At 42.3% G+C, this 22,091-nt stretch overlaps 1 protein-coding gene across 9 annotated transcripts in view; it reads left to right on the top strand.

Moving 5' to 3' along the window:
- The window catches only part of OSBPL5 (oxysterol binding protein like 5), a 174,418-nt gene that overhangs the window by 98,587 nt on the left and 53,740 nt on the right, over window positions 1–22,091 (top strand). For 8 of the 9 annotated variants that reach the window (XM_002198729.7, XM_030273900.4, XM_030273901.4 and 5 more), the window contains exons 2-4: window positions 13,874–14,030; window positions 19,696–19,769; window positions 20,814–20,876. In XM_002198729.7, coding sequence (XP_002198765.5) covers window positions 13,874–14,030; window positions 19,696–19,769; window positions 20,814–20,876 — 294 coding nt within the window. The remainder of the gene's footprint in view (window positions 1–13,873; window positions 14,031–19,695; window positions 19,770–20,813; window positions 20,877–22,091) is intronic. The other variant, XM_030273899.4, reaches the window with a different exon arrangement.

Consider the following 22,091-nt stretch of genomic DNA (forward strand, 5'->3'; position numbering starts at 1 on the left):
GTTCTGTGAAAATTTACTTCCCTCAACAACCTGTCAAGATAACTGTGCCAACAAGCAGTACAACAAAGCACATTCCAACAAAGCTTTGCAGTCCCCTAATGGCACCAGCTTCTCCCCCCTCCATCAATTCCTTCATGTCACTATCATCTTGAAATAACTTAGAATACCTTAAAATAACCTCTTACCTTGTAGAAGAAAAGGAGCCTATCATACTTATTTTCTCTGGTAGAAGAGAACCTAAAAGCTTTAGTTAAGTCCCTTGTTTCCAGATACCTGTCATCAGTCATGTACAATTAAGACAGTTCTTTCCCAAAAAAACACTTCTGCTGGTGGCACTGCCTTCCCAAAAAGCTCTGAATATAAAGTGATTTCTATACCAAATGTCTTTCTGCTTTGCCTGCAAACATCAAGAGTCTTCCCTACAAATTCCTTGCTACAAGACACATACTGATCATCTGCATTAACCCTCCTGATAAACCATGATGTTTAGGATTATAGTGTCTGATTGGAATTTTTCAAAGTTTCACTATGTACGGTTGGTCTCTAGACTGCCCTGCCCTACTGATGACTGAGGTAGATGACCACAGATAAGTGTTTCACACCCACCAGGCACTCACATTTCCCTGGTGCAAGTGGATTTTCAGGAACCATTTTTGTGACATTGCTAAAATATCTCTCTATTTCCCTGAAAGCAGCTGACCTTGAGCAAATCTGCAGCTGGGTTGTAACCCAGCCGAGTGTCCAGCTTGCCCTGGTCTTTGCTGCCTCTTTCTAGGAGGAAAGTGATCGGTGGGAGTCCTTTTGCTGGGTTACATTACTTCTTTCCCTGAGCTGACTCATGAGTTTTGTCTGTTCTGTTTGCATCGGGTGGGAATTGCAAGCTGTCAACAGCTGAACTTTCACCTAAAAGAGTCCAGCAACATTGGCAGTCCTTCAAGGAGAGGCAGAGACATCAGACAGGTCCTTGCCTGCATCTCTTGGCAGCACGGTTTGCAGTCAGGACAGTTTATGTGAGATTGACAGACAGAGGCAGTCTCAGCTTGGCCCCACTCCCACAGGAGTCTGCAGAATCCACTCCTGAGCAGTTTTGGAAAACTCCTTTTATTACTCTGCTCACCTCCACTTTTAACCAGATAGGAAATTGTTCATTATGAAAGGCCCAGTTCTCCTTACAGTGGTCTCATCACTGGTGTCTGAGCAGTGAAGCTGTTAATATCTGTGTTAATACATTTCTCTAAAGATGAAGAGATGAGTGCAGTGGGAGATTAGTTTTGCTACGAAAGGCACTGAATGAGCTGACCTGATCAAGGGGAAGACATTAAAATGTTACACTCTTTAGTTTTCTCTACTTCACTCAGACATTAGCTGCTGTAGTCTGTTGCTGTTTAGCAAATGCATTTGGGTCCAAGTGCTGCTTGAGATGATAGCAACCCAATATGCTTTTAGAGGCAGAGGCAATTATTTGTTATGTGTCTGTACAGCTCCTAACACTGTGGGTTGCTGTGCCTCCTGATTGCTAATGGCTGAGCAATAGTGTTTGTTACCGGCAGTAATAGCAGCCTGTGTTTGTGCCCTGTAGGGGAATTTGGTACATGTGCACAGCCATGGGATGTTAAAGATTTTATACCTTTTAGAGGCACCACGAAGTCTGCACAGACCATCTAGCCTTCTTCCATTTTAAGTGCTTCCTTACTTCATTTAAGAGATATTTGTTTATTCTTTCCTCTGTTGCCCTCCCAAACTTTTCAAATCTTTCCCATCAGGGCTCTTTTGTTTATAAATTCTTCTGTGTTTGGAGCTTGTAGGCAGCAACCACTTTGAAGCCTGCCTTTCTAATACAAACCAAATAGTTGCCAGGAAGCATCATGGGCTCTTGCTCTCCTCTGTCCTCTCTTGACAGCACTGCAGGTCTCTGAGAGTGCCTCTGTTCTGCCCGTTGGATGCTCAGCCATGCAATACCCACTGTCAGTCAGCATCTCCCTGCTAAGGAAGCCACAAAACTTCCCTGATTTACATAGCCTGAGGATCTGACAGAGCACAGATATTTTAATTCATTTTGGTTTGTTTGTCTTGAGAAGTCAGTGTGGCAGCTCCCTCCTGTTGTATGAGACCCACACAACTGTGGCCCATCCCTTTTTTCCTGGTATGGAAAAGAAGAGCTGGTCAGCCCTGAGAGATTTTGAAGTCTGACCTCATAAAAACTGTCTGTCACCTTTTAGCCGTTCTCTTTGTCACTTCCTTTCCATAGCAGAGATAATGGAAGTGTTTCCTGCTAACTCCTGTCTCTGTGATAAACTGCTGTGTCCTTTATTGGAAAGCATTGTATAGCTGCTCTTAGCACTGAGATAAAGAAAACGCTGTGAACTGGCTGCATTGTGTTTGGCTTCCTTTCAGACGAGGCCAGTCTGGACGCTGAGGATCTGATCTTCCTTTTGGGTCAGACCTCAGCTCACATTTGTGTGGGAGGCAGGGATTTATGTTTGCTTCAAGCCACATTTTTGCTTTTGGCATGGAGCCGTTGAAGGTCAGTGTGATCTATAAATCTATAGAAGAGGAGTCTGCTTGTTCTCCATATCCTCCTTTGAGTTCTCCTCCCTCCCCTGTGGAACAGAAATCCTTGTGTTGGTGTTGTGCTGCGTGGTGAGGGCTTCCCTTAACCTCCCCAGCTGGGAGCTCCCAGCTCTCCAGGAAGGGCTGATTTTGACCTCCCTTGTATTTCCAGTTGCCAGCACTCATAGCCAGGAGAGTTTGTAGCAGAGCTATCCTATTGCTTCAATTCGGATTTTTTTCCTGGATCTTTCCATTCAGTGACAAAAAAGCTGGTGTCAGTATAGGTTAGCTTTAAAGTGATGAGAAGAGTCCTATTCCTGAATTCCACAGCTTTCAGGTTTGTTGTCTGTATCAAGAGCTCTGTTGTTAGATTTGCTGCCCACAAGTCTGGGAGTCCTGATTCTCCAGGGCTTTAGCTTATGGCTGATAACTCAATTTCAGTCTTGCTTATGTCCAGCATGCTGCAACTGGTAGTGGCACAATTAATTGTATGAGTAGCAGAGTAGTCACTGGCAAAAATACTGGGATGGTTTTAGTTGAACAGGTAGAAGGAGATGGGCAAAAACAAATACACAGTTAAATATGTATGACATGGGTGTGCTCATCCACCTGTGTGCCTAAAACTCCCTCTGTCTGAATTGAAGAAAAGAGTTTATCCTGTCTGCTTGTTTTCACTGTGTGAGGTAAACTGGGAGAGAAGGAGAGGCTGGGGTGGGCACACAAGGGTTTTCATCTTGAGAACTGAGGCTGAGAGTGGGTTTCATCGGCATGCTCAATCAGCCTTTGCACGGTTTGAGTCCTTTGGGCTCATTTAACACAGCATAAATCCCACCCTGCACACTCTTTGTGAGTTGTCTAGTTCTCCTCCTCCTGCAGAGATTTTTAATTAAAAATCTAGGACCAAAATAACTGCAGTACTGACTTTTAATGATTGTTGAAGGAAGAGATAGATGCTCTCATTTCTGAGAAATAGTGAGGTTTATGCAAAGATACTCAGTATATTAATTTCCTGAAGAATTTCAGGGAGAGTGGCTATATCAGAGGAAGTATAGGTGGATTCTGAATTTAAACCACTGTACAACAGATCTTGGTATTCTACAGTGCCCAAAAGGCTGAGAAGCTGAACAGGAGCATATAAGGATCTCTTCAAAAATAGATGCACGTCCTTAAAATTTATTTGGTCATGTTTTTTCAGCCATCCTTATGAAGGCCCCTGAGATTTAAAGATCCTGTCTGAATCTGATAGGAGAAATGATAAAAAAGAGGAGTGGAAAATTCAGCATGATTAGAGCCCCACAGGATGTTGTCATTTCCCCATCATTTATCTGTTCTTCAGAAGTAGGTGAGCCAGGTCAGCTATAATTTAGTAGGCTTGGGGTTAGAGCCATTGGATGGAAATAGAATTTGTGCTCATACAATATATCAAGGTAGAAATACACTTCTAATCTAAAATTCTTTGGGACAGTGGATGCTCATGGAACGGAATCTGGAACTGAATCTTTGTGGTATTGAACAGCACTTGGTTTCTGTCTTGTAAGATGGTCTGTAAACATCCTTTCCTGCCATTACCTTTGCCTTAATGTTGTGTCAAAGTTTCCCTTGGAGCCCAAATCTGGGAATGGCTCAACAGACTTGAGGTAGATATTGATTCTGGTTTACTTTGTTTCATGGGGGCAATATTTCACAAACAAGGGAATAATGTCAGAAGGACCCTCTCAAGCATGAAAGCAGGCTTCAAATTAACTTGGTATTTCCTAGCAGTTGTGTGGTGGGAATGTAGCCTCAAGGCACAATCTTTTCTAGACTTAATTGTATGAAGGCTGAGGTGGATATCACAGAAAGCCATCGGTGAGGCTTGCAGTCATCTGGGTTTTTAAAAATGTCATTAAAAGTAGGATCCTTCCATTAAAAGGGAATATGTTCTCATTATGTGATTTAGCAGGATGAGGCAGTAATAATGCTTTTTAATATGTTCTTTTCAAAGAAAAATATCAAGGCAAGAACTGACCTTGACGATGTGGCCTCTTGCAAATGATGTAACTGTGCCCCTATCCAAACCAAAGTGGTTTTGTCATGGCTTTAAATTTCCAATAGCTTTAGCTAAAGCAACTAAGTCTTATTTGTGTTTCTGTGTACCTGATACCATATCTCACTGCTCTGAGTTTATCCCAAATCCTGTCAGCCCCTGCATGAGTGGGGATGGCAGGTCCTGTGTGGGACTGAGCTCCCTCTTCCCAAAGGCTGTTGTGGTGAATCCATCAGGGTGCTCCTTACCACAGCCTGAGGTCTCTCACCCCTGAGGTAGCTCTAGAAAAAATGAGTTATTAGAAAGCTGTTCTCTTAGAACAGGTACAGTTTAAAAGGATTGTGTGGTAGGGTATTGCTAACAGCACTCATGAAAACTTCAGGGTATGGGAGGATGTGGGACAGCCATTCCTCAAGCAACATGTACTGTGTGAGTTACAGATAATTACTGGAAAGCTCAATGTGTCAAAGGTGGATGTGGTTCACCATTATGTAATTCATTAATCCTGTTCATGGGACTCAGAGACTTGCTCCCTGAAATGTCTGGGCTTGGTGATGTGTTCACAGCAGGCCTGCAAATGCAAAGTGTCGCTAGTAGATGAGCTGTCAATATCAATAAACAACAAAAAGGAAGCAGAGCACTTAAAATCTGCTTTGGAGTTATATGTCCAGTATTTTCATCTTTAGGTCTAATATTTATATTGAAATTAATAAGTGAGTGCTTATTTCCTTAACTAGTACAAAGCTTCCAACACTGTTTTTTAGTCCCTAACCTTATGCCTATACCAAGCACCTTATCTATTTTACTGAACTTTTATTAAAGCTTACCATTATTTGTTACTGATATCTCTCATCAGCATTCTTCTAAGCAGGAAAAGAAAGTCAAAACTCGGATTAGCAAAGACTCCTCACCAAAATATAACGTACAGCCAAGCATTTGTGCAGCATATAGGAAGAAATGTGCAATCCCAGATCACAACTCATCTCATGATGCAGTTTTCATAACAAACTAGCCAAAAACTTCCAGTAAGGATCCACTTTGAGATAAACTCAGGAAACCAGATTTCTGCCTCTAAATTTCAGTTAATCTAGAAATACTTCCATACATCTTTAATTGAAAGTTTCACAGAGGTGACACAAGCATTTCCAAGATGCTTCTCAGCAATGAACTCAGGAGGCTCTTAGAGATACATGTAACACAAAATCAAGGCATAAGCACAACTTGGGCACATACACACAAACTACCCTTGAGCTAGATAGCTGGAGTAGGGCTAACAGCATGGGCAACACGGAAGGCATGCAAGGCAGGCTAGAAATGATATCTGAGAAATCAAACAACCACCACATGGTCCATTCATTCATTCTGAAATCTATGCTGGTGCCTGCTATTTGTTCAAGCTTGTTCAGGTAAGCAGATCTAAGGCACCACCACACCTCACTTGTAGTACAGATGACTCTTGAATCCCTGCTGCTCGTGCTGGAAGTGTGGGCACAGCTCCTGGGCAGCACACAGTGGTTTGGCAGTGTATGTCCAGCTCAAAAGGCAAAATTCCCCTTGGCTTCCATGGGCACGAGACTCAGGCACAGAGATGTAGTTTTGATAAACTTTGAGTTTATCTCAAAGTGGATCCTTACTGGAAGTTTTTGGCTAGTTTGTTATGAAAACTGCATCATGAGATGAGTTGTGATCTGGGATTGCACATTTCTTCCTATATGCTGCACAAATGCTTGGCTGTACGTTATATTTTGGTGAGGAGTCTTTGCTAATCCGAGTTTTGACTTTCTTTTCCTGCTTAGAAGAATGCTGATGAGAGATATCAGTAACAAATAATGGTAAGCTTTAAATAAAAGTTCAGTAAAATAGATAAGGTGCTTAGTATATACTTAGCAGGTGTGATTCATCTCTTTGGTTGAAAATATTAGAACATGGGATTAAAGGGCTGAAGAGGATTCCAAGCAAGCACCTCACCTTCCTGCATAGATTGGTGCTTCAAGAAAATGCCTTTGCATGAGCTATATTGAATTGAGATGCATTCAGGAACTGGGGGCTAAAAGAGATTATGCAAAATATGATGTACTGAAAATAAAGTGAGGGACTGAGATAAAAAATATCTGCAAGAATTGTTCTCACTCCTGTTTTTCACTGAGTGCTGGAGACTTTCTCATCCTTCTGGTAGTGTGGGTTAGACCTTCAATTCTGCATGCACCTGCCATTACCAAGGAAATAATTAATGTTGATGTACTAGTTGTAATTACAGCAAGTGAGGTATGATCTATGCAGTTAACAAGGGGAAAGACCAGTGAAATGCTATGTCAGGAGAAGCTCCTCAGTGCTAGTGGGAAATTTAATATGCTTTGTTAAATTAATAGCCTTTGCATAACAATCAATTTACAGTTTAAAGGGCAGAGGAGGTGGATGTAAAAATCATTAAGCATTCATTTCAGCAACCCACTCGATATTCTTAGCTAGAAGAGCTCGCCAGTGCAATATTTACTGAGTCGGTTGCAGCTGTTTAAGGAAAAAAAGCAAACCACACAAGGATTGTGTAGGTAGTGCTTATTGCAGTGCCCTTTTCTAAGCCATAAGGGTGCAAGGATCCCTTTCCCCAACACAACATGGCTTTAGTGATGGGCTGGTGTTTGCTCACAGATGTTTATCCAAACCAGAGATGATTCTGAAGATGAAGCTTTCCTACATGTCAAATAAAAATGTTCTGCCCTGTGTGACCCTACCTTGAAATTTCTAAATTCTGTGTTAGATAGGGATCCCCAGAGGAGCGACCTGGGATGCTTTTTTATCAGTGTAGGCATTCAGGGCCTGCTTTTGCCTGCAGTTGTTCTGTTTGTAGTCTTTGTACATAATACTCACCGTAGAGAGAGATTAGTTGTAAGAAGATTATGCCTCTGAGTGCTGCTGGTGTGCCTGAAGCTGGAAATGTTCTGGTGTATACAAAGAAAACATTAATCAAGACGTCTTACAGAGAATTAAGGGAGGAAATAGTTCTGTCTCCTGATTGCTATGTGAATTTCACTGCCCAGTGCAGGAAAAGGCAGGGTGTGATAGAAAGAGGTTGTTCTTCTGTTCTCAGAGAAAGCAAGGGCAGATTGCTGGGGTGGCTGTGGCAGGCAGCTTCCACAAAAACAGCACAAGGGAGGCAGCTCTAAGGACTCTGCAGGACATGTGAGCTTTGAGTTAGATTGTAGGGACAAACCAGCCATGCTCCTGGGCTTGCCAAAGCAGCTGAGAGAAATCTGTTGCATATAATCATAACAAAGCCCATCCCTTGGTTGCAGATGGGTGTCTTCAGCAACCCACGTTACTTGATTTTCCAGCCTGGGCTGATTGTCAAGCTGAGTAGTGTGGCATGCAGCACAGGATATGGCAAAGCACTCCTGCAGTACCACTGGTGAGGAAAGGTACTCTTGCCTGCACCACAGAGAAACAGCTGACCCTGAATAATTAAGGAAATAAAGAATAGCTGACACCTGCTCTGAAGCTCCATTGCTTCAGGTTCCAACTAACAGCCCAAGGGCCAAAAACATTCAGTGTCAGCCGCAAAATGTGTGTTTTGCCATGTCTCTAATCAACATGAATGAGGTAGAGAAAAACATTGCCTGCACAGTCACTTTCCACTGTATCAGGTTTTATTTAACTGTTACTGGGGGTTGGTTGTCCAATTATCTATCTTATTAATAGGCATTTTTGGGAATAGCTTTCAAAAACAGATTTCACAGACTTCCTGAATTGATTGTGGTTCTTCAACTGTTGTAAATCACCAGCACACCACTGAACTAATAATTTACCCTTATTGAGGATCTGTGCTGCTGTTTTTCCTTATTAATGCTTAGGACTGTAATCACTAAATATGTATCTGCTAACAATTTTCCTTCTCATTTCATTCACGAAATTTTTACCTCCTCAGGGTTAATTGGATCAGGAAATGTCAGTATCTTTAAATCTAATTTTCCCTATTGATGCAGGTTTTGGAGTGAATGACTGCTTTGAATACAAAATATGATTTAATTTAATTTCTGGGAAATACTTAGTGACCTGAAAAAGAGAAGGTTGTTGGAAACAAGCTTTGAATAATTAAGAGCCCCCTCTAACTAGCACAGCCTTCCTGACTATATAAAACCCCTAATTAACTATTTATAGAGAAGTACATATTTCCAATCTATTTTAAAATGCTGGAAATGAGAGTAAGCAAACCAACCTACCCACAAGTTTGCAGAGGGTACGAACAACGTAATATCTGCACAGTGTTTAGCTGTGTGGTAATTATATATCAGGAACTTCGAAAATTTAAAGAAGGAGCCAGGAAAATTCCTTTCTCAGAAGCTTCAAGACTGATGCTGAAAGCTTCCACTATCTTCCCAGCAAACACAAAAGGGCCAGAATGCAGAACAGGAGTGTGTGAAAGGCATCTCTGCACCAACAGTGATCATCTTTAGGTGTTGTAGTCACTGCCTCCATCCCAAATGGGTCCAGTTCCAGAAGAGGAGAGCACTGGCAGTTCCCATTTGCTTTAACAGAAGACACAAGGTTTTCTGATAAAGTAACTTTTATTCTTGCCCCATTGCTCTTCGTTGGCTGTTCCTGAAGCCCTCTGGGAGGGAAAGTCCCATTGTGCTGTTGCACCCCGTTATGTTCACTACTTTCATTTGTCCTGTGCTTCATGGGAGTTTGCCACTTCTGCTGTATTTTGCATTTTTAAAGGATAAAGAGGTCTCAAAGACAGGGTTAGTAAGAAATTTATTTCTTCCTGCTGAATTATTTATTCCTTTTTAAGCTTTGGTGAACAGCTCATATTTAATAGCCCATTACTGCTTAGAGAGCTGTCAACATAAAAGGAGCAATCCTGAAAAGGTCTGTGTTTAGTGGCTCTGTCAATACTCTCTGTACTACCTTTCCTTCATTTTTATGATCAAGAGCACAGAATGGAAGGACAGAAATGACCTGAGTTGCAAACTGACTAACAACCAAAATTCATGCAGGAGCTAGAATGAAGGTTTTTCATTATGAGGTTATTTTCCTAAGTGAGTGTATGGATTCTGCACTAGTTGGCATCTTCAAATTAAGACGTGTTGTCTTTCTAGGACAATTCTTCATCTCATCTGCTGGATTGGGAGGGAATGCTGTAGCAGTGGATGACATTTCTTGCCATGTATTACATAAGTGGTTTGGCAACAGAATGGCAATTTTTGGCCTTCTGCAATTCTGGCCTAATTTTGATCTTTACCTTCTCTCTAATCCATAAGCCCCCACACAACTGGTTTCCCTGAAGCATCTGCCATATCTTGAAGCAGTTTCCAAAATACTGACTTAGAAGTAGATTTGGATTTCAGAACAGCAGTGTTTTCTTCAAATCAGCCATGAAAGATCTGAGGCTCTAAATCACTCATGTCTAGAAGCCTATCTTCTATTGTTGCTTGTTTCTTACCAGATACTCCATCAGCACTGAAATTTTGTGTGTTTTCTGGTTATTTAGGTGCCTAAAGAGCCCTCTTGTAAAAAGCAATGAACACAGCTCCCACTTTCTTGTTATATCCCTTTGGAAAATTGTTCCTGGCATCTGCTGTTCATCTTCCCCTACAGCTCTCATGAGCTTTATGTTATTTGAAGCCAGCTTGAGCAGTCAGACCTTTATGGACAGATATAAATAGTTCTCTGACTAAGTGAGCTAATGAGGCCTCAATTTCTTATGGATTTGTGGCTTATGTTGGGTTCACTGATATTTGGCAACAGCTGGGTTCAGAGGACAGCTTTACAGTTTCCCTCCTTTCTTTAGCCATTGATCTTTTAAGAAGATACAACTTTTAAGAAACTAATATTTTCAAGTTTTCCAATGTCTGCTGGAGTTCCGTGACATTTTCAAATGGTACTAAAGGGGTTGGGAGGGAGGATGAAACAGGGTAGATACAGATGCAGACACGCACAGTGATGTCTTTTTGAAACCAAACGAAATATTTTAGGTTTATCATAGAATCTTAATAATGCAAACTACATTTTCTCCAGACAAGGAAAAAAGTTTCTGATGTAATAATAAAACCCAAAATACAACATTAAAAAAGTCAGGGTTTGTGATTTTGTGCTACGTAAGAGCCTGTCTGGATAAGGGTCATATATCTCTTATGTAGATATCTTTGAAGAACAAGCCAGAAAACACCACACTAGTAGCATGGTGTGTTGCATGGTTGTGTGTGTGTGACTGACAGACAGACATGTCTCTGCTGCTGATTCTCAGGGAGCTTCAGTCACTGGGGTCTTCTGCCAAAAAGCACCAGTTAAGAGAAACTTACTCAAATTGATTTGTGTGGTCAAAAAGAGATGAGCTGATGCCACAAGTTTATATGAAGATATGTAAGAGAAGAGCCAGAACTGAGAAAAGTCTTTTTCCTTTGTTACTGGCCAGTTGAACAAGACATCCAGATTTTTTTTTCTGCCATCAAGCTGGTGGCTTAAATAACTGTGGGAATGAGAGAGCATCAGCACTGTGATTCTGACAATTATCCTGTGGTTAAATAGTGTGAAATAGTAAGTGAGCAAAACATCAGTGTATTGGTCTCTCTGCATAGTAAATAGAGCAACAGTTGAAAAAAAAATGTATTTTGGGGTTTTGGTGCTGACATCAGTGTGAGCTGACTGACAGTTCTTCACTGTCAAAGCTCGTGGTGTTGCTGAGGCCAAATGATGATGGACACAGCCTTTCTGTTGCCCTGTCAGGGTGTAAGAGCTGATGGATGGATGCTTTATGTTTGTAACCTGTTCTCCAGCCTGCTTCCACTGGGTGGGCCTGGGATTTCTGAACACCTTCCTGCATGATTGGCACAGCCTCACCAGGTCCCTACTTTTTGGGAAAATAACCCACTCATCTGCTTTTGTTTTGAGCCACTTACGAGCAGTTCTAGAGGTAGAGAGTTGAGACTGCCTTTCTGGGAACAAGGACAAAAAATAGCTCACTGTTAGCATTCCAAACCCAGCTATTTAGACCTGGATTATTTTTAAATACTTTGCTTTCAGACACATAGCTGGCTTTGTTTTCCTCCCCCCTCTCCTTTCTTTTTTTAAAGTTAGCAGTCAAGTTTTGCACCTTTTCCCCACACAGCTGTATGCAACCCGGAGTTTCTAAGCAAACAGAGGTTTATTTACATTGCTAAGTTAGCTATGTTACCTGCTGCCTCGGAGATGCTGTTGGCCACAGTGGCAACCTGAGGACATTTTGAGCCTGGGTATTTTTGCAGGGCAGTTTGAATTGGCAGGAGGCAGGGCAACAGCAAGTGGGAAGCTGCAGCCAGCTCATTTCACCTGGCTGCCATCACACATCATTGGCCTGAAACACGTCCCTGCATGGGGTGCCAGGCAAGGCTCGGCCCGTGGCACCCCCATGCAGTGTGTGTGTCCTGGAGCTGAAGCTGAAAGCCTTTCTCCAAGAGCTGTGTGCAGGGGTTGTGGTGCAGTTCTGCTGCTGACTGTGAGCTCTTTTACACCTCTGCATGGTGGGGCCATGCTGACACACAGGGCTTTTGGAGATCTCGGCAGGCACTGCACAGACCTTGTCCCATCCTCCGTGGGTGATGCAGGTCCAACAGGGGACACACATCCCCTTCAAATGGCAGCTGCATAGCCCAAGGGAGTCCCAATTTTGATCTAGCCCCACTGCTACCCATCAGCCTGTTGCTGGATGTTACAGACCCTAATGTCTCACACATCCCATGGTGAGATGGGTTCAGAAACCTGCTGCTCAAGGTGGTTTTGGTAACCCATGTGCATTGCTGGAGTCTAGCCTGGTGTAGATCAAATTAAGCTCTTGGGCACTGAGGTCTTCTCTTGCAGGAAAGAAGGAGCAGATTCTCTCTTGCCTTCAACACAGTAGTTTATATAGGTGATACAGGCTGCTGGGCAAATAAATTTTTAAAAATTGCAAAGCCTGAAACATTGGGCTTGTCACCTACCGGGATTGGCAGGACAGGTGGAGGTAGAGAGCCCAGATAAAACACAGGAGGGGAGTTCCTCACACTGGGACACATTTATGGCTTCCCCTCTCATGTGGTGTCTTGGCTGTGAAGGCTGAGCTCCAAAAGGCTGTTGAAGGTTCCCCATGAAATTGGAGCATTTGGGCAGTGCAAGCACAGGGGTTGTCCTGGGAGCAGGAGGGATAGGGCAGGGTCTTCTAGCCTGTTATCAGCCCATTTCCCACCTGTGCCGTGAGGGTCACCTTAGGAGCATGTAGGTCCTGCCCTTCCAAGCTGCACTGTGACTCTGGGCAACCTTTTCTTCTTTGTTTTCCCAGTAACCTGAAAGAGATGGGAAAACTTGGAGGTGCTTTTCAGGAAATGTGTACTATTCTTAAAGGGTTTTCCTTACCTCAGTAACTGTCCTGCAGAGAAACAGCAAACCTTGTGGTGAGGGATGCCCACCCAAAGGCTGGGTTAACACTTCTTACTGCTATCCAGAGCCTGCACATGGGCACAGAATAAAGCCTGTAACTTGCGTAGGAGATAGCCATAGTATCTGTTTGTAAAGGGTGAGAAAGAACTGCTTGTTGGATGGGTACAAAAACCCCTTTAATTCCAGCCAGGATGGTCTAATGTGTTAGCCAAGTGGTGATAAAGAGCAAAGTACCACCAGTACAGGGATGCAGAGAGGCTTTTGGGGACAAAAATGCCTCGTAGAGCAGCAATGGTTATCTTACTGATCAAACTGCAAGGCTCATCTTAATGCCATTTTAAAAAACCAAAATCATTTATATGTGCTGTAATAGGAAATAAGGGTGCGAGTGTCTGGTGTGATCTCTTGCTGTTCCTTGCAGCCAGTGCAGCTGGTCTCCCTCCACACAGCTCAGATTCATGTTGATTTGTGTGGAGATGGTGTAACTCTGCAGACACCAATGGAGTTGCATTTATGAGACTCAAAAGCCTTAAAAAAAAAAGAAAAAAAGAAGAGTTTCAGGCACTGTGTACTGAATGTTAGGCATTGAATGGACCTAGTGAGTAGCTACTATCCTGATAGATCCTTGTAGGCAGGAAGATGTTATACTGCCTGAATTCACTGAGGAGCAGTGTCCTGCTTCCCTACAGTTTACAAATACTGAGAGTCAGCAAATCAGTATTTGTAGCTTCAAATTAATATAGGTTCTTTTGTATTTTTTTTTCCCTGCATGGCCTTCTGGCACTCCATAAATAAAGATCTGGCACACTGCATAGGCTTAGGTGGCTTTGAAGCAGAGGAGCCATCTAGGTGTGAAAACTTTGATCTCCTGTGTCTTGAAATTAACTGTAATCAATCTTTCTTTTTCAGAAAACCCCCACAGCTCATGCCATGAAGGAGGAGAACTTTCTTCGTCGCAGGTTCTCCCTCTGTCCGGCCTCATCCACCCCTCAGAAGGTCGATCCTCGCAAGCTGACGCGCAATCTGTTCTTCGGGGCCGACAACGACATCTACCCACTCAGCCCAGGTTGGTTTCTGCTGTGTCAGTGCAGAAAGAAGCGTGCCTCAGGTGCTTGACTGCAAGTAGATATCTCAGCATGCTGCCAGGAAACAAGAGAAACAAGGATGTGAAAGAGAAAGTGAGAGAAGCTGCTGCAACACAGCAGTACCGGATCCCAGACAGTGCTGCTTCCATGATGCTGCTATTTTCCATTGCCATGGCATTAAGTGGGAATGGAGGGCATGAGAATTGGGGTTTGTAACTGTTTGAATGCTGCATGGCGTTACATTTTAAAAAATTACTATAATGTTTTCAGGCACATCCACTTTCAAGTCACTTGATGTGTTTCACCCTAAGCATTGGACTTGCTTAAAATTTACTGTCCCCATTTCCAGATGTTTAATGGCAGCCTTCCCTGTTCAGATTTAGAGCCCAGAATAAATATCACAAGAGCAAAATTTCTGTGGCTAATGTTCTGTAAATATCTACAAGCACTACAAGTACTAGGAATGTTGACAGCTTGCAATGAATGGCAGGCTTCCTTTAAGCATTCTCTTTACATTTTATTTTTTTTTTAGCTTTGAATTTCCTAGCACCTTTCTTGAAAGAAGAAGAGCTCATTTTATTGTTTCAGAATTTGTTGCTCACAGTAAACATTGAAGTCTTCCCTTAACTGCAGTCTGCAGAAAATTCTTCTGTTCCAGTCTGTAAACAAGTGCTTCAGGGGGCAGTAACAAGTTTGTAGAGCTGTCATCTGCAGCTGCCATGTCAGTTGTAAATAGTCAGATCTCACAGCACCTGTGAGGTCTCAAAACACTGATATCTGGAGAAAGAACACAGCATCTATCAAAAGGTTTCAGTGCTCATATAGATGTAGCACCCAACAGACTCTCTGGGCTTTGCAGATGTAGCCCAGAACCAGGTCTGGGCTTCCTGAGCTAATTGTCTTTAAGTGCAAAGGTTTCAAGGGCCTCTGATTTTGCAGGTATTTTGTTTGTGAGTGTCTGCTGTAAGGCAGTGGGGAGCCTATTTTCAGCAGTGCTGACTAATCCTGTCTGTCACTGAGGCAGCTGGAAGCTTCAACAGCCTTTCAGTAATCAAATTGAAAACAATTTAAAATGGAACACCTAAAATCTCATACATTTCAAACCTGGAGGGACTTCTGAACAGCTGACTGCCCATAAATACAGTCTGTACAAACATGTGGCAAATAAATTGCTCACTTCTTCTATCCTTGGGAGCTGAAGGGCTGATTTTCCAGCTTGTATTTGCTTCCCCTTGTTTGAGGTGATGGAGAGCCATATCTTAGAGTTTTCCCAGTTCTTTCTTCAGTCTTTACCAGCATTTTCAATGCTAGAAAAGTTACTGACTCCCTCACAGTTATATTTCAGTGCTGTAATATTTTAGAAACGAGGGAAAGTTGAGGGTTTCAGTGTGGAGGAGGTGGCTGGAAGATTTTTTCTTTTCCTCAGCTTCCCCCATCACCTTGTTGCTCCTTGATCCCTGCTGGCAGCCTTTGCTGGGCTCGGCAGCAAAGTGCTTTGAGCCATGATGGATCTTCTGTTCTGCTGCACAGTTCTCCCAGGAAACCTCCAGCACTGGTGCCAGTGAGGGCTGCAGCCCTCAGTATTGCAAAGGAAGAGCACAGGCTAAAGGATTTGTAAAGGACAGAATATCCCTTTTAAACAAACATCATTTACTGCTTCAGTCAGGGCATTTCTTGCAGGGAGTCTGGGGTTTTGTCTATCCTTACTCCTCTTTTATTTCCTCCTCCTTACTTCTCTTTAATTTCTTTTCTAGTCCCCATGGAGCTGCCTTGTCTGATTGTTTTTCTCATACTTCCTGCAAGAAGGGCCTGTTATTCTTCATGTTCAGCTGCCATTTCCTATGGCAGGCTCTGCTTTCACTCCTTTGCTGCTGCTTCTGCTGTGTTTTCCTCTGAGCCTTGTGTGCTTCTCCCTACCTTCTCCTGTTCCTCTGAACAATGCTGCCATCACCATCGATAAGCCACAGCTCTGTGTCCATAAGCTGCATCCCATATATCTCTGTTCTCTATTTTTCTCTGTTGTTTTATGTGAGCTTTCAGTTCTTGAGGCTTTTCCATTGGTCTGTGTTTTGCTGCCTGAGCCCAGCAAGTTTCCCTTACGTGAGCGCTGGGCTGGTTGTGTTGAGTGGATGCAATGGTCAGCAAAGCATCCAGTGATTTCCTGTCTGGAATTCAGTGGGTTGTGATGTGCTGGAGCTGCAGCTCTCACTGCACCATCACCTGCGATTCACCCTCCAACAATGAAGATGTGCAAATAAATATTTCAGAGAGAAGGGAGTGACAGACTTTACACCTCAGGAGAGCTACACTGTGTAGATGCAGTTCAGCACGATAATTAATTTTTTTTAAAGGAAACATATGAGAAATGCAGAGGGGACTATCTGAAATAACACTTTGGACTTCCTCCTTTTTGCTTGCATACAGAAGTGCTAATGATTCTTGTAACTGAGGGAAAATTGAGTAAGATACTTTCTTTTTATAAGGAGCTCACAAATTAGAGGGATATGTTCATGGCTGTCTTTCACTTAGCCATGAGGAAAGAGAACCTTTCTCTGTTTTCTATTTCAAAGGCTAGGAAATATATTGCTATAAGAATTTTCACAGGATCTCTCTTTTTGACTAGGCTGCAAGATCACAAAAAATCTTTAAATAAAAATTTAGATTGGCTTATCTGCATTCTAAGAGATGTACTTTCATGAATATGGGAATTTTCCTGTGAAGATACACAGAACTACATTTCAGGTGTTCACACTGGGTCACATGGCTGATACTTACAGCAGAAATAGATTTTACTTGCAGTAGCTTTGTCACACATCAGAGCTTGTATTTCCTCTTGGAGTTTATCAGTCATGCTTGCTGTATCATTCTTTATAAAGGGGAAAGGCAAATGCACCTGTAGGATTGATGCCCAGCAGAAAACCAAAGAAAAGGAATGGTTACTGTTCTGAAAAGGCACTAAGTATTTAGTTCCCCTGTGCATGGCAATAATGGATAAAATGAAAGTATCAGTAATTCTACTCTCTAGCCACAAGACTGGAGTGTTGGCAGTTTTTTTCCCAATGGGATGAAGGCTGTTTCCATAAGCACTACTGATTCTCTTCCCAAAATTATTTTTGTTATTTGGTGCAGAATTTTTGGGCTACTTTGTGGAGGATCCTTCTTTGTGTGCCCTGGTGGCAGCCAGCACTTTAAATTGCAAGGTTCATCTCTCTTTCTATTGTGGCCATTGTGTTTTCTTGATCAGGGAGATAAGTGTTTCACGTTCTATAGCCAGTTCTTGTTTAGCTCTTTGTATGTTTTTCTGTGGTTTCCTATTTATTTTCTCGAGGTGTCTGTGTCTGTTGTGCTCTGGGTGAGACTCTCACTTTTGAGCTTTCTGTGCACTCAACTGTGTGAGTGGGTTTTTTAAGAAACTTCTACATCATTCCTATGAAGTTTGCTTTCCAAACAAGGGCTGGCCCTCTCCTTCTGCATGGCTGCAGCAGGGTTCCTTGAGACAGACAGGAAAGATGAGGGATCCAGAGGGATTCTCTCCTCTGAGAAACAACCTTTTCCTCACAATTTCCAGTAGACTTAATGCATTTGGCAAAGAAACTAGTAGGTGTTGCTTCATGAACATACCTAATGATGCCTTGTAAATGATACAATAAGAATGGACAGTTGCATGTTCCTTTTTTTCCCATAATGCTCTCACAGCAGGATTGTCCAGAACCTCAGGAACAGAGAAAATGTCATTGTTCAGGTGCCAATCCTTTTAAATGCATTACTGAGAGAAGGCAGAAATGTCTCACATCCAGGCTTTTTGTACAGCTACAAACTTGGAGTTAAGCATTCTTTAAGAAATAAGACATAATAAGAAATGGATGTGAATTCTGTTGTGCTAATAGACACCATTCCCTTGGAGAAGGCAGCAGCTGATTCCCATTAACTTTACTTGAACTTTTAGACCATATGTTACTTTCCTATACATGTGCAGAAAAAACTCTTCATGGAGGAAAAAAGTGCAGCAGCTACATGGCTTTATGAGTTTTTTTCCATCCTCCTCTGCCTCTTTTAGGGAGAATGGGGGTTATAGAGATGAAAATGCCACGAGAGAAAGAAAAAGCATAGAGATTCAGGCTCTAATCCATGCACAGCAGTGCTTATGGCCATCCCAGTTGTCATGGTAGACCAAAGGCGCTGCCAAATCTCTGGCCACCGGGGATTATTTTTTTATTTTTAATTTCCTCCTGCCCACAAACATCAGGATTCTGAGTGCATTATTTAGGGCTCAGTGTTTCCAGGGGAGGAGTGACAGCTAAGAAAGTAGGTTGAGATATGAATCCTGTGTTGTGGCATCATTTTCCTGAGTGTCTGGATGGGTCTTTCCTCCATTCTGCTCCCCCACATGAGCAGCACACGTGCTGTCCCTCTTCTCCCAGGCTCCTCTGTGTCAACATGGGCTTCTGTGGCTGACTTTCCTAACAGTGCTTGCCTTCTTCAAAGGCTGCTTGGATAATTCCAGGACAAATTATGGTTCTGACACGTCTATGACAGTTTCTGCTGACTTTGGGAGAATCGGGGTTTTCCCTTGTATGTTTTGGATTTGGTGGTGTTTCCAAGGCTGGCCCACACAGTGTTACAAACATTTTCAACAGTTTGCAGTGTGCTACAAATGGACCGTGTTTCACTGCCTTGGTGGTTCTTTACTGCATCCTGTTTTCTGAAGCTCCAGTTGCCAGTGATTCTGAGAAGAAAATGATATTTTAATTGGTTAACAATGACTGTCTTGGCACTAAAAACTAGTCTCATCAGATTCTATTTTTTGGATTTTTTTTTTTTTTTTATGCTTTCTTTTACTCTAAGGCCATGATTACATCTGGCCAAAAGAATCATTACATTTTATTGCTTGGACTAGGACTACACACATTCATGCCAGTGTATAATGTATGCAAGTTTAGGATATTTGAGTAGTGACTATATATTTCTACAACGATTGGAAAATGTCATAGTACTCATTTACTGCTCATAAATTTAAAATATTTCTTATTTTAACAAATAACTTGGTCATAAGACAATTATCTTCTTCAAGTGTGTTGGTTTTTTTTTAATTCTGTTTTACTAATTATGCCTAGATACTCTTCTGTAACATTTTGTGATCATGGTTATTATTTGTCCAACAAAGCGTGCTATCAAGTGCATCAGTGTATAGTTGCCAGATACTGACCAAGGAGGATTGAATAGCTGCTTATTAATTGAATTGCATTTATTATTTGCACTGAACAAGGCATGGGTATGTAAGGAAAGAACAGACTGTGGTAATGTAATTAAAGACTGCATCATAATGCAGACACAGAAGGGAGCTGATTAAGGATGCATAAGCAACCCTATTTCTGTTTGTTTCCAGCTTTCAAATGCTGGACTTTGCAACCCTCATGCTGGTTTTCCATGGTGTTTTGAGACCTTACTTTTGAGCAGTCTTGTTACCCAAGCATGAGGATCGAGGCTATTTCAAATTCTACACGATCCCTCTCTGGGATCATGGTGTGCTTGCTCTTGCTCATAACTTCCCTTGTGTGCCAGTAGCAGTAGCCCTTCTCAGGCCATGATGAGCCATGGTTTTGCACAGAATTTCTCTGGTTTTGAATCACAATTTTTTTGTTGCAGGAAAAGATGTGGAAGGAAACAGCCCATCGTCACTGAAGGATGAGACACCACAGACTCCAAACTCCATTAGCAAGGTACTTTGGGATAGGGAACCATTCCCAGTCTTGCTTTCATTTCTTCTCAGGATGTTATTAATCATTCTTACCCTTCTTTTTTCAAAGTCATTGAGAAAGCCTCTCCCTCTGTTTCTGCAGGAACTGTGTGTGCATATTTTGAGGGAAAGAAAATGAATGTTTTTGCATGGTTGGGAGGACAAGGAAGCCTGCACTTTCCTCTGGCTTGATTTCACCTCCCACAGAAGAACCTGGTTTATTTGTACCTCATTTGGCAGTGTAATTAGACATGAATAATTATGGTTCGAAGGTTGATTTTGTCAGCAGAGGTGTCTCCTGCTGTTCCTGATGATCAAGGCAATCATAAATCTTAATTGTTTTGCAAAAGAAAACTGTAATATTTAGTGTTGTGCACAGCATCTGAAACAGTGAGTGGAGAGCCTGGGAGAGAGCTCTGGGAATTCATGTAACAGAAGAGGAAGACAAACTAATCAACATTTCCTGAACATAACTTTTCTATCTAGCCTGTTAGAGAGAGGTAAAACTGAAAGTCCCTGGATCTCACAGCTCAAAACCTGCCTCTAGATCAAGAGTTACAGGGTGCCAGGGTTTGATTTCCTCTAGAGATGGAATCAACCTTATAAATGAAATCTGGCTTTGAGATTCGTGTACAGCTTTTTTGGCTGCAGCTCTCTAACATGTTTTTGGAGGGTAACTAGAAATAGAAGCAAGACCAGTTAATAAATTTTTAACTAAGTTTATTTTAAACTATGAAGCTATAAAATGCAAGTGGCACCAGCTGAAATGAAAATATAGCATGAAAGAAACAGTGATTTCTAATGAGACATGAAAATAATCTCTGCATCTTCCACTACATTTGTGGAAGTGCTCCAGTGCTTGCCTGGAGCTTGCAGGTTGTTCTGCTGGGATGCCCTGGCAGAGGTCAGCACAGGCAGATGATGATGAGAGGAGCTTTGGGAGTATGCAACAAGGACTTGTGTACATGTCCTCTGCTATTGCTGGAACCTTACAAGCTGCAAACCAATCTTAGTTTTGCTTTTTCAGGCAGGCTCCTCGAGGAAAATCAGCCTCCCACTTATCCTGGCAGTGGAGAAACCCAAGGAGCAGGTAACTGCATCCAGGGCTGTGTTTTAAAGCTAGATGTTTTGCACGCCTTACATGGAGTGGTGTTGAATTTCCAATGACTTAGGAATGTAAAGTAGGAGGACTTTGTCTGGACAGGACAGCTCAGAGCACTGAAATGCTACCCAAAAGGGAGTTTGATCTCTGAGATGCAGGATGAACGTAGGAATAGGACTGTATTTATGACAGGTTGCTGGGTGAGAGCATGGCTCACCTGTGTTTTGCCTCCCTCTGGGCCTTCCCTGCCATTCAGTCTCCTACAGGTGTGTTTTTGAAAGGAGAAGCACCCATGAAAGTTTTGGGTGCCCACCTTGATTTCTACCATGCTTTGTGTGGACCTGGGAGCCTTTGGTGGATCTCCCCTAGACTTTGCCAAGAACAATCGTTAAGAAGAGTTAAGAGGAAATGCACAGCACAAAACAACTGCATTAGATCTGTGAATCAAAAGAAATGGGGCTCTGAACCTGGACATGAGCTTTGTTTTCACTAACCCAAGCTTTTAGTTTTACAATAGTCAAAATTGCTCTAAAACACCAGTGCACTAAAAACAGACATGATTCCAACACACCAAACCTCAACTTGCCTATTCCTTTGCAGTGTTGCAGGCAATTGCTTTGGCTGCTGAATGGGCCAGAGCTGGGTGTTTCTTTCCTGCCTGAATATTCTGCTTAGACACATGAAGTTTGATTCTGAGACTTTCCACCTCACTGGATCTGTGCTGTAGCACCTGTCATTTTCCCTTCACTCTTCTTCACCTTGCTGTGTTGTGCAGTACCTTGCTCTCCTCCAGCCATGTAACTTGCCTTCTGTCATGCTTTTCAGTGAGAGTAGGGAGTCCTCATTGTGAAATGTCTTGTTAAAAATTCAGGCAAACTGATGGTCAATTTGTTTAATATGTGGTTTTTCACATCCACTCAGCTCTAATGCCATAAAATTAAGCCCTACTGTCAGCTTTCACAACTGTAAGTAGGGATCTGTCATACTATTTCAGTTTAAAAATAAATAGTGATCCCAACCACTTGAACCAAAGAGAGAAGTCTGCCCCAATTGGATCATATTTATATTTCTGATAGCAGGGGGTGGGAGGGTAAGTGCTAGAGACTGGACTGTAGGGTATGCTAGTTTAAATTATGGATTAAAAAGCAAATGTTACAGGTTGCAGATCCATGCCATGGATATTTGCCCTTCTTTTGGTATAGC

Source organism: Taeniopygia guttata, chromosome 5 (genome assembly GCF_048771995.1).
Source record: "Taeniopygia guttata chromosome 5, bTaeGut7.mat, whole genome shotgun sequence".
Lineage (NCBI taxonomy): Eukaryota > Metazoa > Chordata > Aves > Passeriformes > Estrildidae > Taeniopygia > Taeniopygia guttata.